General features: G+C 45.9%; 1 protein-coding gene across 1 annotated transcript in view; it reads left to right on the top strand.

Annotated features, from left to right (window-relative positions):
- Positions 1-14882, top strand: part of CCDC7 (coiled-coil domain containing 7) — an 820938-nt gene that overhangs the window by 399368 nt on the left and 406688 nt on the right. The window contains exon 14 of the mRNA XM_029587039.1: positions 6225-6304. Within this exon, the coding sequence (XP_029442899.1) occupies positions 6225-6304 (80 nt within the window). The remainder of the gene's footprint in view (positions 1-6224; positions 6305-14882) is intronic.

The following is a 14882-nucleotide window of genomic DNA, read 5'->3' as shown; positions in this document are numbered from 1 at the left end:
GAAAACTTCCTCTATCAGGGTGCATATCAGTGCAGTGTCTGTGTACCAAAAGGGTTTAGGAAATGTCTCCATTTCGACACAATCCTTAGTATCACGCTTCATGAGAGGCTTGCTCCATTTAAAACCTCCACTGCGCCCTCTGGCCCCTGCTTGGGACCTTAACGTAGTGTTGGGACGGCTTATGCAACCTCTGTTTGAGCCTCTCCACTCCTGTGATCTCCGTTATCTCACCTGGAAGGTAGTTTTTCTTCTTGCGATCACATCCGCTCGCAGAGTTAGTGAATTACAGGTATTTATTTATTTATTTATTTAACATTTTTATATACCGAAATTCTTGTAGCAATGTTACAGTTACCTATCCGCCTTACACTAAAATTCTACATGACAGGGTAGCCCGGCAGGGCTAGTATCCCTCAGGCGCTGGAACAGCAACTCCTCTGGTAGCAGTGCTGTAGTGGAAAGAACTGAGAATAATGAGTACAGTGGAATATGAACAAGCCCCAGTATGGAGAACCCCAGGATAGGAAGAGCAGGCCCTCGCGGAGCGAGTACCTGATCCCTGAGAGCTGAGAGGCTTGAAGGAGATGTGCTCACACAGCGGTTCCACGTAGGAGATGGCACCAGGGCTGGAACGGAGGCAGGCCCTCGAGGAGCGAGTTCCTGGTTCCAGGGAAAGCTCTGAGGTGGAGATGGTGGTACTCACTGGTGTTGAAGATAGCAAATCCTTCCAGGTAGAAGAGAAGGTGGGAGCAGGCAGCAAGTGAATTACAGGTATTAGTTACCTATCCTAAGTGACCTCTGTGTAAGAATGGCGAACGCAATCGCCCACAGAGGTCACTTAGGACACGCGCGTGCGCGCCACCCTCTCTTTTGAATATGTCATGGCGGGAACCTCGGGGGCGTCCCCACCACATGACGTCACTACCTCAGGGTCCCACACAAAAACTGCTTAATTACCTTTTGTACCTATCGGAAGTGTCCTAAAAACCAATTCCATTTGAATTCATCTGAGTGCAATTGGCGCCTACCACCAAGATGTAGATGGTACACCCATCTCTGTACAGCTTATAGTTATACATTCATGCGGAGCCTGCTTCAGTTGAAGCCTCCCCTATGGCCTCACTGTGTTTTGGGACCTCAACGTGGTACTTGCTCAGCGGATAAAAGCTCCTTTTGAGCGTCTGCACATCTGTGACCTGAAGTACCTGACCTGGAAGGTCATAGTTTTGGTGGCAGTTGCTTCAGCACGCAGGCCTTAGTGTCTTATCCACCTTATACCAAGTTTCTTCATGGCAGGGTGGTCTTGCACACGCACCCTAAGTTTCTACCTAAGATGGTGATGGAATTCCATCTTAACTAGTCAGTCGTCCTGCCAACATTCTTTCCCAATCCCCATTCATACCAAGGCAAACGAGCAATGCACAGTTTGGATTGCAAGAGGGCCTTAGCCTTCTATCTGGAGCGCCAGAACCCATAGACAGTCCATCCAACTTTTCGATTCTTTTGACAGGAAAAGATTGGGAGTTGCCGTTGATAAACAGTCACTATCCAATTGGCTAGCAGATTGCATCTCCTTCTGTTATGCCCAGACGGGACTGCATTTTGGGGCTCATATCAAGGTTCATTCTCTCAGAGCCATGGTAACGTCGGTAACCCACTTGCGAGCAGTTCCCATGGAGGAGATCTACAAGGCTGCGACGTGGAGTTCTCTCCACACATTTCTTCACACTACTGTCTGGATAGGGATGACCGACGTGACAGTAGGTTTGGCCAGTCCATCCTCCGAAATCTCTTAGAAGTGTTGAACCCAACTTTCCCTCCCTAGGGCCCATTGTTTGGGTTCAGGCTGTCTCCCCCTCTGTTACCAACAGCACTGTTGTTGTTGTGTCCATTGGCATCTAGTTAGGTGTCTGTTGGTCCCCTTTTGTGTTCGGGAATAGCCTGTAGCTAGGGATTCACCCATGTCTGAGGACTACCATCCTGCTTGTCCTAGGAGAAAGCAGAGTTGCTTACCTGTAACAGGTGTTCTACTAGGACAGCAGGATGTTAGTCCTCACAAAACCCGCCCACCACCCCGCGGAGTTGGGTTCCCCTATTTTTTTATTATTTTATTTTATCATAATTCTATGTTATGAGACTGAAGAGGGACCCTGTGTGGATGCATGGTATAGGGCTTGCTGAGCATGCTTAGTGTACTCAAATCAAAGTTCTAGAAACTTTGACATAAGTTTTCTATGCCGGGCTCAATCCAATGATGTCACCCTTGCGTGAGGACTAACATCCTGTTGTCCTAGGAGAATACGTTACAGGTAAGCAACTCTGCTTTCCACTGCGTAGCTCTTCTTCTTGCTTTCAATTCCAGCTCCTGGTTTATTCCACTCTGGCAAGTGCCAAGTTGCAATTCTTGCCTTTGCATCATTTTGCAGTTCCAGTTTCTGACTGACTCCGGTTTCCTGTACTGGTGACTTCAGCTCTGGTCCCAGTGCTAAGACTGCAAGACCCACTCCAAGCTTCTAGCTCCAGTCTTTGCTTTGGGTTTTCAGTTCCACTTTCTGCTTGGAGTTTCAGTTCCAATCACTGCCCCAGGCTCTCAGTTTCAGTCCCTGCTTGCAGCTCAGAGTCCCAGATCCATCTTCACATTCAAACTTCCACCTCCAGCTCCGGCTCTGAGTTCCGTTTCCAGCTTCAAGTGCCAGCTTCAGATTCATATTCAAACTTCAGCCTCCAGTTCCTGCTCTGAATTCTGGTTTTAGCTCTATGTCCCAACATAAAGGGCATAAATCTTTAGTAAATCTGGTATTTTAACAATGAGTTTTACTGTTAATGCTAACTCTGAATGAAGCCATGATCTACCATCTACCTTCCTCCAATATGAAATGTTAAAGTCCTTCAGTAGCCATCCCACCACCCCCATTATGACACCTATGTTAGTGATCTCAGCGTCCAATGCCCTCTCTCCCTCGCCTAAGGACGTATGAAGGGGATACGATATCCCAATATTCTCTCCAGCTCCCATTTCCTGCCTGCTCCATCCAAGGTTACAGAAATCCCTACTCCTGGCCTGCCCACTTCAATGGCTAAAATGGCACTAGGCAACCTTATGTGCTCTTTTGCCCCGGTATATCTTCTGGTTGTGCTTTTACTTTTCACCCATATAAGGCCAATTCTAGAAGCCCTGATAACACACCACTGGAGGATGACAAAACCAACATGAATAAAGAAGTGATCTCCTGCAGGGGGTCAAACTTGTATGGCTGAAAGGTGGAAAATATTCTTTAGAACAGTGTAGGTAAGGAGAATGGGGCAGAGCTGGTGGGCCAATTGGACTTTGTCAACATTTACTATATTATTGTATTAGGAGTTAGCATGTGAAAGTTGTTTTATTTCTCATAAACTCTATGCTGTGAGAGTTATTACTCTCTCTCTGTTAGGTTAGAGTTATATCTAACTTCTGTCTGGATTAGTGTTTGATTAGCTGCAGTTAAAATACTGAACTCTTTCTGAGAACAAGCCTAGCTGTTGCCACAGATTTGATAAGTATTAACTACTGCTCTGATTTGGATTTTAAAGTTAATACATTAAGGGTTTTTTTTTCATTGCTGTTATATCTAGTGATGCATTAAATATGCTAGCTTTGTCATAGTGTTTGTAAATTAATTGACAGGTTCTTTTGCTTGCTTTTCCTGGACATTGAAATATAATGGTACTGTTAGACTTCAGAGTTTCTGAAGACCCTTATATAAGAACATAAGAACATAAGAAATTGCCATGCTGGGTCAGACCAAGGATCCATCAAGGCCAGCATCCTGTTTAGGCCACAAGAATCTGGCAATTACCCAAACACCAAGAAGATCACATGCTAATGATACAATTAATAGCAGTGGCTATTCCCTAAGTAAACCTGATTAATAGCAGTTAATGGACTTCTCCTCCAAGAACTTATCTAAACCTTTTTTGAACCCAGCTACACTAACTGCACTAACCACATCCTCTGGCAACAAATTCCAGAGCTTAATTCTGCTTTGAGTGAAAAAGAATTTTCTCCGATTAGTCTTAAATGTGCTACATGCTAATTTCATGGAATGCCCCCTGGTCCTTCTATTATCCGAAAGTGTAAATGTTATGGACGTGGACCCTTGGGCCGGCTGAGAGTGATGTTGAAGCACTGTGGAGGATGCACAGTGGATGTCACGGCCGGGAGGCGGCGCTGGAGGAGGAATCCAGAGAAGGCTTCACCACTGGAAGCCCGAGGTCCCCCCAGGAGGAGCCCTTAGGGACCCGGGCCTCTTGGTCTTAGGTGTGATCCTATGCGACCAAGGACCAGAAGAGCAGTCCGACAAGGTAGTCCAATGACTAGGCCGAGCCCAGGAGGTCAGAAGAGACTTCACCCTTGGAAGCCCGCAGCCCCCTGGGAGGAGCCCGCGAGGACCCGAGCCGCTGGGACTTAGGCGAAACCTCCAGGCGAGTGAAGAACCAGATACCTGCGGAACGGAGAGAGCCGAAGCTGGAGTCGGAGAACGAAGCCAGGTCAGGAGCCAGAAGTTAGATGTCGGAAGCCAAACCAGGAACAGGAGCAGAAGCCAGAGTCTATGAACAAAGCAAGGTCAGGAGCCAGAAGTCAGACGTCGGGAACAAACAGGAACCGAGAAGCAGGAAGCACAACTAGCTACTCCGAAGAATGAACCTCGTTGCAAGGCGAAGCTTTGGGCTGGCTGCAGGGTTTAAATAACCTTGCCGGCATCTGACGTCATCTAGGGCTGGGTTTAGTTTTCCCACGCTGGCCCCTTTTAAATGACGGGCCTCCCGCGCGTGTGCACGCCTAGGGGGCAGGGCCAGCATCCAAGGATCGATGGTGTCTACCTCGCAGAGGGAATGCCATGGCAGGAGCCAGGTCGGGCTTACCTGGCCGGGGGAGCTTCCCAGCAGCCCGGGCCGGCCCCGAGGTAGGTGGAGGGACCGGGGCATGGCCCGGGACCGTAACAGTAAATAACCGATTCACATCTACTCGTTCATGACCTCTCATAATCTTAAAGACCTCTATCATATCCCCCCTCAGCCATCTCTTCTCCAAGCTGAACAGCCCTAACCTCTTCAGCCTTTCCTCATAGGGGAGCTGTTACATCCCCTTTATCATTTTGGTTGCCCTTCACTGTACCTTCTCCATCACAACTATATCTTTTTTGAGATGCGGCGACCAGAATTGTACACAGTATTGAAGGTGCGGCCTCACCATGGAGCGATACAAAGGCATTATTACATTTTCCGTTTTAACAACCATTCCCTTCCTAATTCCTAACATTGTTTGCTTTTTTGACTGCTGCAGCATACTGAGCCGACGATTTTAAAGTATTATTGGCAGCAATATGAACAAGGTCATCAGCTAAGGGTGACGGCTCCCAGTTCCATTACCATTCTGCCAGCTGACCCCATTCTCTCAGTCTCCTGAGAGACATGCAGACTAACTCAAGCCACCAGGAATCAACAAGCAGCAGTTTGCAAATTCATTGCCATGGTCTCAAAGGCCTGATTAAGGATAGCAATTATATCCTGCACATCCTTCAGAGATGCCCCTCCATCCACCAGAATGGTGATCTGCTTGGTAACAGCACACACCAGTGCATCCACCTTTGGGAAAAACATAACTGTTCCCTTGCCTTCAGATCCAAGGGGTACAGACCTGCTAAAACACACCCACCCCTTTAAAGTTTGCCTCTGGAGCATGCTATTCAAGGTTAATCAACTCGAATTGCCTCCAGGAGAAACATGACACTTGTAGGGTGACCAATATGGGATCCTTCTTTTGTGCACACAGTCTCCTGCATCTACGCCAAGTGTCTTCAAAGTGAGACAACTGACTCGGCAACTCATCTATGAAAGAAACTGAACAGTGTTATGAGGCTCTAAATCTGAGGAAATTTTCCCCTCTTCCAGTGGGGAGAAACCCTCATCACTGGAGTCAGTCTCCCTTCTTGCATTATTAAAACTCATTATCTGGGAAAGCAGCTGGGCTCCTGGATACACTGGGAGATAAAAAGACATAAAGAGCCATAGGTAGAGGCGAGTTCTCATCTCATGTTACAGAACCTTTACTGAATCATTGTCCAGAGGTCTAACCACTAGACTACTCTTCTTCCCTAATGAAAACATGCTTTTAAAAAAATGTTAATGTTTTATAAAATGTATGCATATATTATATAAATATTATGTATTTTATATATACACAGAAAGAAAGCAAAAAAAAACATCCAGTGAAGAAAGTGAAGGAGAAGAAAGGTGTTCAGCCTGAACCTGCTGTAACTGAGGAGTAAGAACCAAAAGGATTCAATATTTTTAACTTAATGAGCATAAAAGTGTATGGCATAATGTGTACTGAATAAATTGAATACTGTTGCGGAATCGTAGGAGGAAGCACTAGGGGGCGCTCCCGATTCCGGGGTGAAGTGTGCCCTTGGACCTTGGCGAACTAGGAGAGGAGCTCCAAGGCAGCGTCAAGGCAGGTGAGAAGGATTCTCCTTTGGGTGGAGACCGGTAGCTGAACCCCCCACCGACCTGCACAACCTTCATGAGGCCAACCGTGCAAGGTTGGTCTCTGAGTAGTCCTCCGACCACTCCAAGCCCGTTCGGACCTGCCGCTGGGTAATGGCAGAGGCGGTAGGCTGGACAGGAGGCAGAGGTGGACAAGACTACGGGTAAGGACAGACTCAGTTGCTGATGAAGATGAAGACTCAGGCGTTGACGAAGACCAGACTCAGACGAAGACAAGACTCAGGTACTGAAGACAAGGCAAAGCAAACTAAAATCATGTAATAAAACTCAGAATGGAGTGGACTTCGGATAGCACGCTAATACCCTCAGCCGGAAAGGAGGCTTCAGTGGCCAGAATGGCCCTCAGGCTATCCACTGGAGCACAGTCCACCGGAGGCTAGCCGAAGCCAGAGTCCAAGACATTGGAGGAAGGATAAAAGGCCTCCATGGCCAAGGTTCAGAACATCCACGAAGGACTCCCAGGACACTCAATGAAGGGCAGCCAGGAAGAGCAAAGCAGGACATCTACAGGACTCTGGACCATGGACATGGGCAGAAAAAGAACATGGAGGATCCTCGGCCCCGATGGATGGAGTATCCCACTGAGTGCCCTGCACACCCCATCCGGGGTGGTCGCGGACCACTGGACTGCTGCGCGCTCTATTCAACCCAGCCGGGCTGGTCGCGGACCACGCAGGGATGGAACAGCGTGGAGCCTTGGAAGATGATGGACAAGACGGATATCAGGATATCAAGACTGGATCACGAAACATCAGGACTGGATCACAAAACATCAGGACTGGATCATCAGGACTTGGATCACAGAACATCAGGACTGGGTCATGGTACATCAGGAACAGATGAAACCTGAGCAGAGACCAGGAACATAGACGACGAGGGATCCCACGGAGACAAAGAGAAGCTAAGCAGGAGCAGAGATGCAGAGAAGTCCTAGGGAGGACTAGCCCCTTGCGAAGGCAAGGAAGGAATGACTGCAGGGCCCTTAAATAGGGCTGAAGAGGCGACTCCCAGAGTGATGACATCAGGTGAAGCCCAAGAATCACTCCCAAGCTGGCCCTTTAAAACAAGAAGAGAGGCGTGGCCCTGCACCTATGGAGGAAGCAGGAAGTGGGCAGGACCATGGAGAGTGGCCATGCTGCCGCTGAACGTGCAAGAGCAGGATAAGGCCACAGGCAGGCCCCAATGTCAGAGGCGGCTTCCTGCTACGAAGGCAGGGCTTCAGAGCCCAGACCACATGGGACAGACAACAGCGGCGGGCCGCCATGGACCATGGCGGCGGCTTCATGCCGCAAGGAAGGCTCCAACGGCGACGGCGGCCTCAGAGATGCGTAGGAGCACTGGTGGCGGCCTCCTGGCCGTGAGGGCTGAAGACAACGGTTCCAGCTGCAGGACACACGGCGACAAGGCCTGCCGTGCCAAAGACCATGTAGGCGGCTTCCGGGCTGCAGAAGGAAGGCGATGTCGGCATCAGGAGCCAGGCAGGCTGAAGAAGAAAGGTGAGAGGCTGCCCACAGCTCCGGTTGCGGGCAGAATCGCAACATCACCCCCTCCTCAATGGGGGTCCCCTCCCCACCATCGGGAAATCGAAAAACCAGGAAAGGTATCTGGAACTGGAACATGGATTGTTGGAGGTGCCTCCTGCAGGTCATAGGAAAAACATAAAAAACTCCTAAAAGAAAAATAATTCTTGGGTCAAGAACAAAAGTCCAGGAACAAAAACTGGGACAAGGACAGGCCCACCAGGCACATGGCCTTCGCAATCTGTTGCGGAACCGTAGGAGGGAGCGCTAGGGGGGTGCTCCCGATTCCGGGGTGAAGTGTGCCCTTGGACCTCGACGAACTAGGGGAGGAGCTCCAGGGCAGCGCCGAGGCAGATGAGATGGATCCTCCTCTGGGGGAGACCGGTAGCCCAAGCCCCCGCCGACCTGCACAGCCTCCGTGAGGCTAACCAAGCAAGGTTGGTCTCTGAGTAGTCCTCCGACCACTCCAAGCCCTTTCGGACCTGCCGCTGGGTAACGGCAGAGGCGTCAGGCCGGACAGGAGGCAGAGGTGGATGAAGACCACGGGTAAGGATAGACTCAGTTACTGATGAAGATGAATACTCAGGCATTGACGAAGACAAGACTTAGGAGATAACGAAGATAAGACTCAGGCGATGTTGAAGACAAGACTCAGGCATTGACGAAGACCAGACTCAGGTGAAGACGAAGTCAAGACTCAGGTACTGAAGACAAGGTAAGGCATGGCAAGGCAAGGCATGGCATGGCAAGGCAAGGTAAAGCATGGCATGGCAAAGCAAGGCAAGCTAAAATCATGTAGTAAAACTCAGGATGGAGTGAACTTCGGATAGCATGCTAATACCCTCAGCTGGAAAGGAGGCTTTAGTGGCCAGAACGGCCCTCAAGCTATCCACTGGAGCACAGTCCGCTGGAGGCTAGGTGAAGCCGGAGTCCAAGACATCGGAGGAAGGTTAAAAGACAGGCCTGCATGGTGAAGGTTCAGACCCAAAAAGCAACAAGGTAGGCGATCCAGTAAAGCCGTGAGGAAACAACAAAGAAGTGGATGCCACAGAGAAGTCTTTTTCAATTCTTTAATAACAGAGACGTGTAATATTATGTAAAAATGCCCGACTCTGGCCGAGTTTCGCCACAATTAGTGGCTGCCTCTGGGGCTACAAACAAACATGTAAATAAATTTAATAAATCATAAATACATTAAAAAATCATAAAATCATTAAAATACAAATAATAATGTCAAACACAGACATATACGTATCGATAAAACAGATATGCATGTATAAAGAACAAATAAATAAATATATAAAATAAATAAATAAATAGATAAATATATATAAAAAAATATATACTCCTCACAAAACAATAGCTGAAACAATAAATTAATAAAAGTGACATAGGAATAAAGTAAAACAAGCATATAAACAACATCAATGTGAAGATCAATATAGACAGAGCAGGTAAGCAACATCAATATGAACAGAGGGGCCTATATACTTAAAAAACCAAATAAAATGATACCTTATATATGAAAGAGCAGTAGTAAATTGAAAATCCAAATTAAAATCCGCAGTGCACATATATCTAAAAAACATCAAAACAACTCATTTATGATAGTCAACCAAAACTATACATGGACACACCTATAGTCCAATGGAATGTGTATATAATTCTAAACAAACATTTAAAAAAAAAAAAATTTTTACCAGTGGCACTAAATACTGAAAAATATTTAAAAAACTTTTTAGGGAAAAATTCTTCAAAAAACTTTTGACCATAAAACCCCCCTTTTTTAAAAACATATTCTTGTAAAGTGACAACTTAGACATAATTTAAAAATGGGAATAAGAATAAAAAACATAATCGGTAGGGTCATTATTACTAGGCAATAAGATTCCTCTTCTGAGCCACCTCTTGTAAACATAATTATTTAGGTGCTTCTTTAATTATAGCCATACGTGGTTTCAACAATTCTATATAGAGAAAGACAATAAGATTCTTACTCAGAAATATTTGTTAGCCCATATGTGCTTGAACTTTCTAACCAAAAAACGGACAGTATTTGAAAAGTTGATTGCCAATTAGACCATTCCCTTGGAAAACACCAATGCTATACTAAAATGAAATGTAAAATCAATTACCAGCATTTAGTAATCTAAGATGTTTCTTATTTCAAAAAGATGTGAACTGACCATAGCAGTGATTAGTTTGAATGCGAGTGAAGCCACTAAGAATGTTTTAAAAGAAAACTTCTTCTCGTCTAGACATGTATCAAATATATTTAATGAGAGGCATGGGTGATATAAAAAAAAATATATATCTCGGACCAATCCTAATGTTACTCACAAATAAATGTATTTATTAATAATAAAGGATACGCCGCAGGAGGCGGCATCCGATATAAAAAGCTATAACATTTAAAGATATTTAGAATATGCCAAAACCAAACTGTCTAAGCTCGCGTCAATTCTAGAAAGTAAAACATAAAAATGGAGACTGGTGTCATGGACAGTATTTCTTTGTGAGGAGTATATATATATTTTTTATATATTTATTTATTTATTCTTTATACATGCATATCTGTTTTATCGATACGTATATGTCTGTGTTAGACATTATTATTTGTATTTTAATGATTTTATGATTTTTTAATGTATTTATGATTTATTAAATTTATTTACATGTTTGTTTGTAGCCCCTGAGGCAGCCACTAATTGTGGTGAAACTCGGCCAGAGTCGGGCATTTTTACATAATATTACACGTCTCCGTTATTAAAGAATTGAAAAAGACTTCTCTGTGGCATCCACTTCTTTGTGGTGAAGGTTCAGGACATCCACGACGGACTCCCAGGACATTCAATGAAGGGCAGCCAGGAAGAGCAAAGCAGGACATCTAGAGGACTCTGGACCATGGACATGGGCAGAAAAAGACATAGAAGATCCTCGGCCTTGACGGATGGAGTATCACACCAAGCGCCCAACACATCCCAGCCGGGGTGGTCGTAGACCACTGGAACGCTGCGCGCCCTACTTAACCTAGCTGGGCTGGTCGCGGACCACGCAGGGATGGAACAGCGCGGAGCCTTGGAAGATGCAGGACAAGATAGATATCAGGACACCAAGTCTGGACCACGAACATCAGGACTGGATCACGTAATGTCAGGACTGGATCACGGAAAATCAGGATTGGACCAGGACTTGGAACCCAGAACATCAGGACTGGGTCACGGTACATCTGGAACAGACGAAACATCAGCAGAGACCAGGAACATGGATAAATAGGGATCCAACGGAGACAAAGGCAATGATGAAGACAAGACTGGACCACGAACATCAGGACTGGATCACGTAACATCAGGACTGGATCACGGAACATCAGGACTGGATCATCAGGACTTGGAACACAGAACATCAGGACTGGGTTGAGATACACCCGGAACAGAGGAAACATGAGCAGAGACCAGGAGCATGGACAACAAAGAGAAGCCAGGCAGGAGCAGAGACGCAGAGAAGCCCTATGGAGGACTAGCCCCTTGCGAAGGTAAGGAAGGAATGACTGCAGGGCCCTTAAATAGGGCTGAAGAGGTGACTCCCAGAGTGATGACATCAGGTGGAGCCCAAGGACCACTCCCACACTGGCCCTTTAAAACTAGGAGAGAGGTGTGGCCCTGCGCCTATGGAAGAAGCAGGAAGTAGGCAGGACCATGGAGAGCGATGCTGCCGCTGAACGTGCAGGAGAAGGGCCGCAGGCAGTTCCCAACATCAGAGGCGGCTTCCTGCTGCGAAGGCAGGGCTTCAAAGTGGCCTCCAAGCCGCATGGGACCGACGACAGCTGCAGGCCGCCACAGACCACGGCAGCGGCTCCATGCCGAAAGGAAGGCTCCGATGGCGACGGCAGCCTCTGAGCCACGTAGGAGCACCGGTGGCGGCCTCCTGGCCGCGAGGGCTGAAGACAGTGGGTCTAGCCGCAGAACGCATGGTGGCAAAGCCCGCCGTGCCGAAGACCATGTGGGCGGCCTCTGGACCGCGGAAGGATGGCGTCGGCGGTGTCAGGAGCCAGGCGGCTGAAGAAGAAAGGTGAGAGGCTGCCCGCAGCTCCGGCTGTAGGCAGAATTGCAAGAAATACAAAGAGAAATGTTAGAATTAGCAGAAATTTAAAATTTGTGAGCAGTAACACAATGATAAAGATTCATCTTCATTGTTGTCTATCCACTCAACCATTCAAAGTGTTCAGTCCCCAGTTCCAGCTTATGGATAGATTCCCCATTAAGAGTTGCAAGAAGAAAGAAGTTTCAAGGCAGTTCATTGTTGCTTGAGCTTCTATTTGGAATCTAGGAGTAATAATCGACCCTGAGCTAAATATGAAACAACACAGAAATTAAAAGAAGGTTACATCAAACTAATGGTCCTTAGAAGACTTAAACCCCTGCTAACGCTGAACAATTTTTGTACAGTTCTACAGGCAATGATTTTCGCAAGCACAGACTACTGTAACTCTCTGCTATTAGGGCTACCTCAAGTTACCATTAGACCGCTACAAATATTGCAAAATTCCGCCGCTAGAATTTTGATGGGCAAAAAGAAAAGAGACCACATCACAGGAACACTCGCTGAACTACACTGGCTCCCAATTGAACAAAGAATACAATACAAGGCATTGTGTATAATCCATATACTAATCCATGATGAAAAGGCCGACTGGCTTAACACAGCACTGCGCGTACACGTTCCACACAGAAACCTGAGATCTGCAAACAAGGCACTACTAACTGTCCCTTCTGTTAAATCAGCACGCCTCACGCAAGTAAGGGAGAGAGCTCTGTCGCTGACTGGACCTGTTCTATGGAACTCCATGCCACTCGAAATAAGACTACAGAGGAATCTGAAACTATTTAAAACCAATCTGAAAACCTGGCTTTTTAAACAAGCTTTTTATAAAGACAAAGAGAAGGATGAAAAGAACCAATAGATAAGGTAGCACTAAGCAATCAGTTTTTTTTCACTTATGTCTCCAAATACATATTAAATGTAGATTTGAACCACGTAACAGTTACCTAACCCATGTATAAACTCTAATTTACACCTAGTTTCTCTTATAAAATATATGTTACCGTTCCATTTTGGCACATGTTTGTTTAATTTGTAATCTACACCAATCATATTTGTATTTTGTGCCTTTATGTAAACCGTTGTGATGGTGAACTAACTTAACGACGGTATAGAAGAGTTTTTAAATAAATAAATAAAATAAAAAATAAATAAATTATTTTGAGACTCAAATACTAGTGAGAAGTGAATGAAATGGCTTTTAACAAATTGTAGGGCCAATGTACTAAAGTGTGTTAAGGATAATACAACATTAATATAAATTAATGTTGGGTTAATGCGTGTTAATGGTGCGTTAGCCTAAAGAGATGTACATCAATTTACATTAACACAGAGTTAATGCAGACTTATGATTAAACAATATTAGTAAAATATGTTACATGCAAAATTGCTAATTCATATTAAAATAAGTGTAACATAAATCATATTTGGCAATGCAAATTGCATAACTCACTAGCAACGCAAAATCTTAATTACACCTTTCCAAGATATAGTTAAGTTTTTCCATTGGCCTCTAGGGATTAATGTGAGGCCTGATTTGGGCTGCGATGAGCCTAGAACTCCTCCTCCCTCTGCTCTTACTCCAGAGAAGAAAGCCCCATGCCAAACCTCCCGTCCCTTCCCCTGGGCAAGGAAGCTCCTGCCCCAGACAATAAGGCCTCTATGGCCTAGGGGAGGAAACCCTATTCCCTCCACCTGAAAGGTGATGATCCAAACATTGCAGGAGGGCAGAGCAGTCCCTCATTCTGCCTTGCCACTCAAAATGATGCAGTCTGACCTCTGGAGGGAGAGAGAAGGGATTTGGGGCAGGTTCTTCTTTCTTGGGGAGGGAGGAGTGATTTAGGGTCAGGGCTTCCTTTACCAGAGGAGGAAGGAAAGAGGGGATCTATGGGTCATTGCAACTTGCATCGAGCCTTGTGTTAACCCCCAAAGACTCATCTCAATGCATTACTAGCAGTGGTAATGCAGGTGTATTATTGCTGTTGGTAACATATTGGCATTTTCTGTCAATAAGTAGGCTGAATTAACCATTACAGTGGGTAACATCATTTGGTGGTACTGAATGGACTCGTCCCTCCTAGCTACTAGAGCTCTGAACTCTATTGATCATATACAGGAGTTCCCGTGAGGGTGTTGGCTTATAAGCTTCCTCAGCCATTTTTTGTCTGCACACAATCATGGACGTGTACTTGGTCTCTCCTCCTAATATTTCTGTGTATTCTTAAATTTGATAATTTTACCTCAGTATTTTCTTTTTTCTAGTTACTTTGCTGCTTCAGCAGCATGCAAAACAACACTTTTCAGTGCTACAAAAAAAGAAAACCCCAAAATAGAAGAAATATTCTTTTTCAGAGGCTTTGCCTCCTCTTCATAACAGGCCAGAAGAAAAAGTGTACAGTGAGCGGATTCAAAAACTGCATTTGTGACAATGTGAGGTCCCTTACTGATGGACATGAGCTATGCTGTCTGTGCTTCGGGCTTGAACATGATCAGAAGAATTGCAAATGTAATAGGGGTTCCCTATTATAAATAAATACAAAAATTACCTGAATTCAGTGGCCTGTGTTGGCAAGGCTGTGTTGGTGGCACTTATGTGGCAGACAGGTGAGGCCTGATTGAAAGTCGGCAGGTGATTGTATGGGGAGGCTAGAGGTCATGGAAGTGGGCCACAGCACTTGTAAGGAGCACCAGGTGAAGCAGCATTGAGTCATGTCG

The sequence above is a fragment of the Rhinatrema bivittatum genome, chromosome 2 (genome assembly GCF_901001135.1).
Source record: "Rhinatrema bivittatum chromosome 2, aRhiBiv1.1, whole genome shotgun sequence".
Taxonomy (NCBI): domain Eukaryota; kingdom Metazoa; phylum Chordata; class Amphibia; order Gymnophiona; family Rhinatrematidae; genus Rhinatrema; species Rhinatrema bivittatum.
This window is presented reverse-complemented; position numbering and strand designations above follow the sequence as displayed.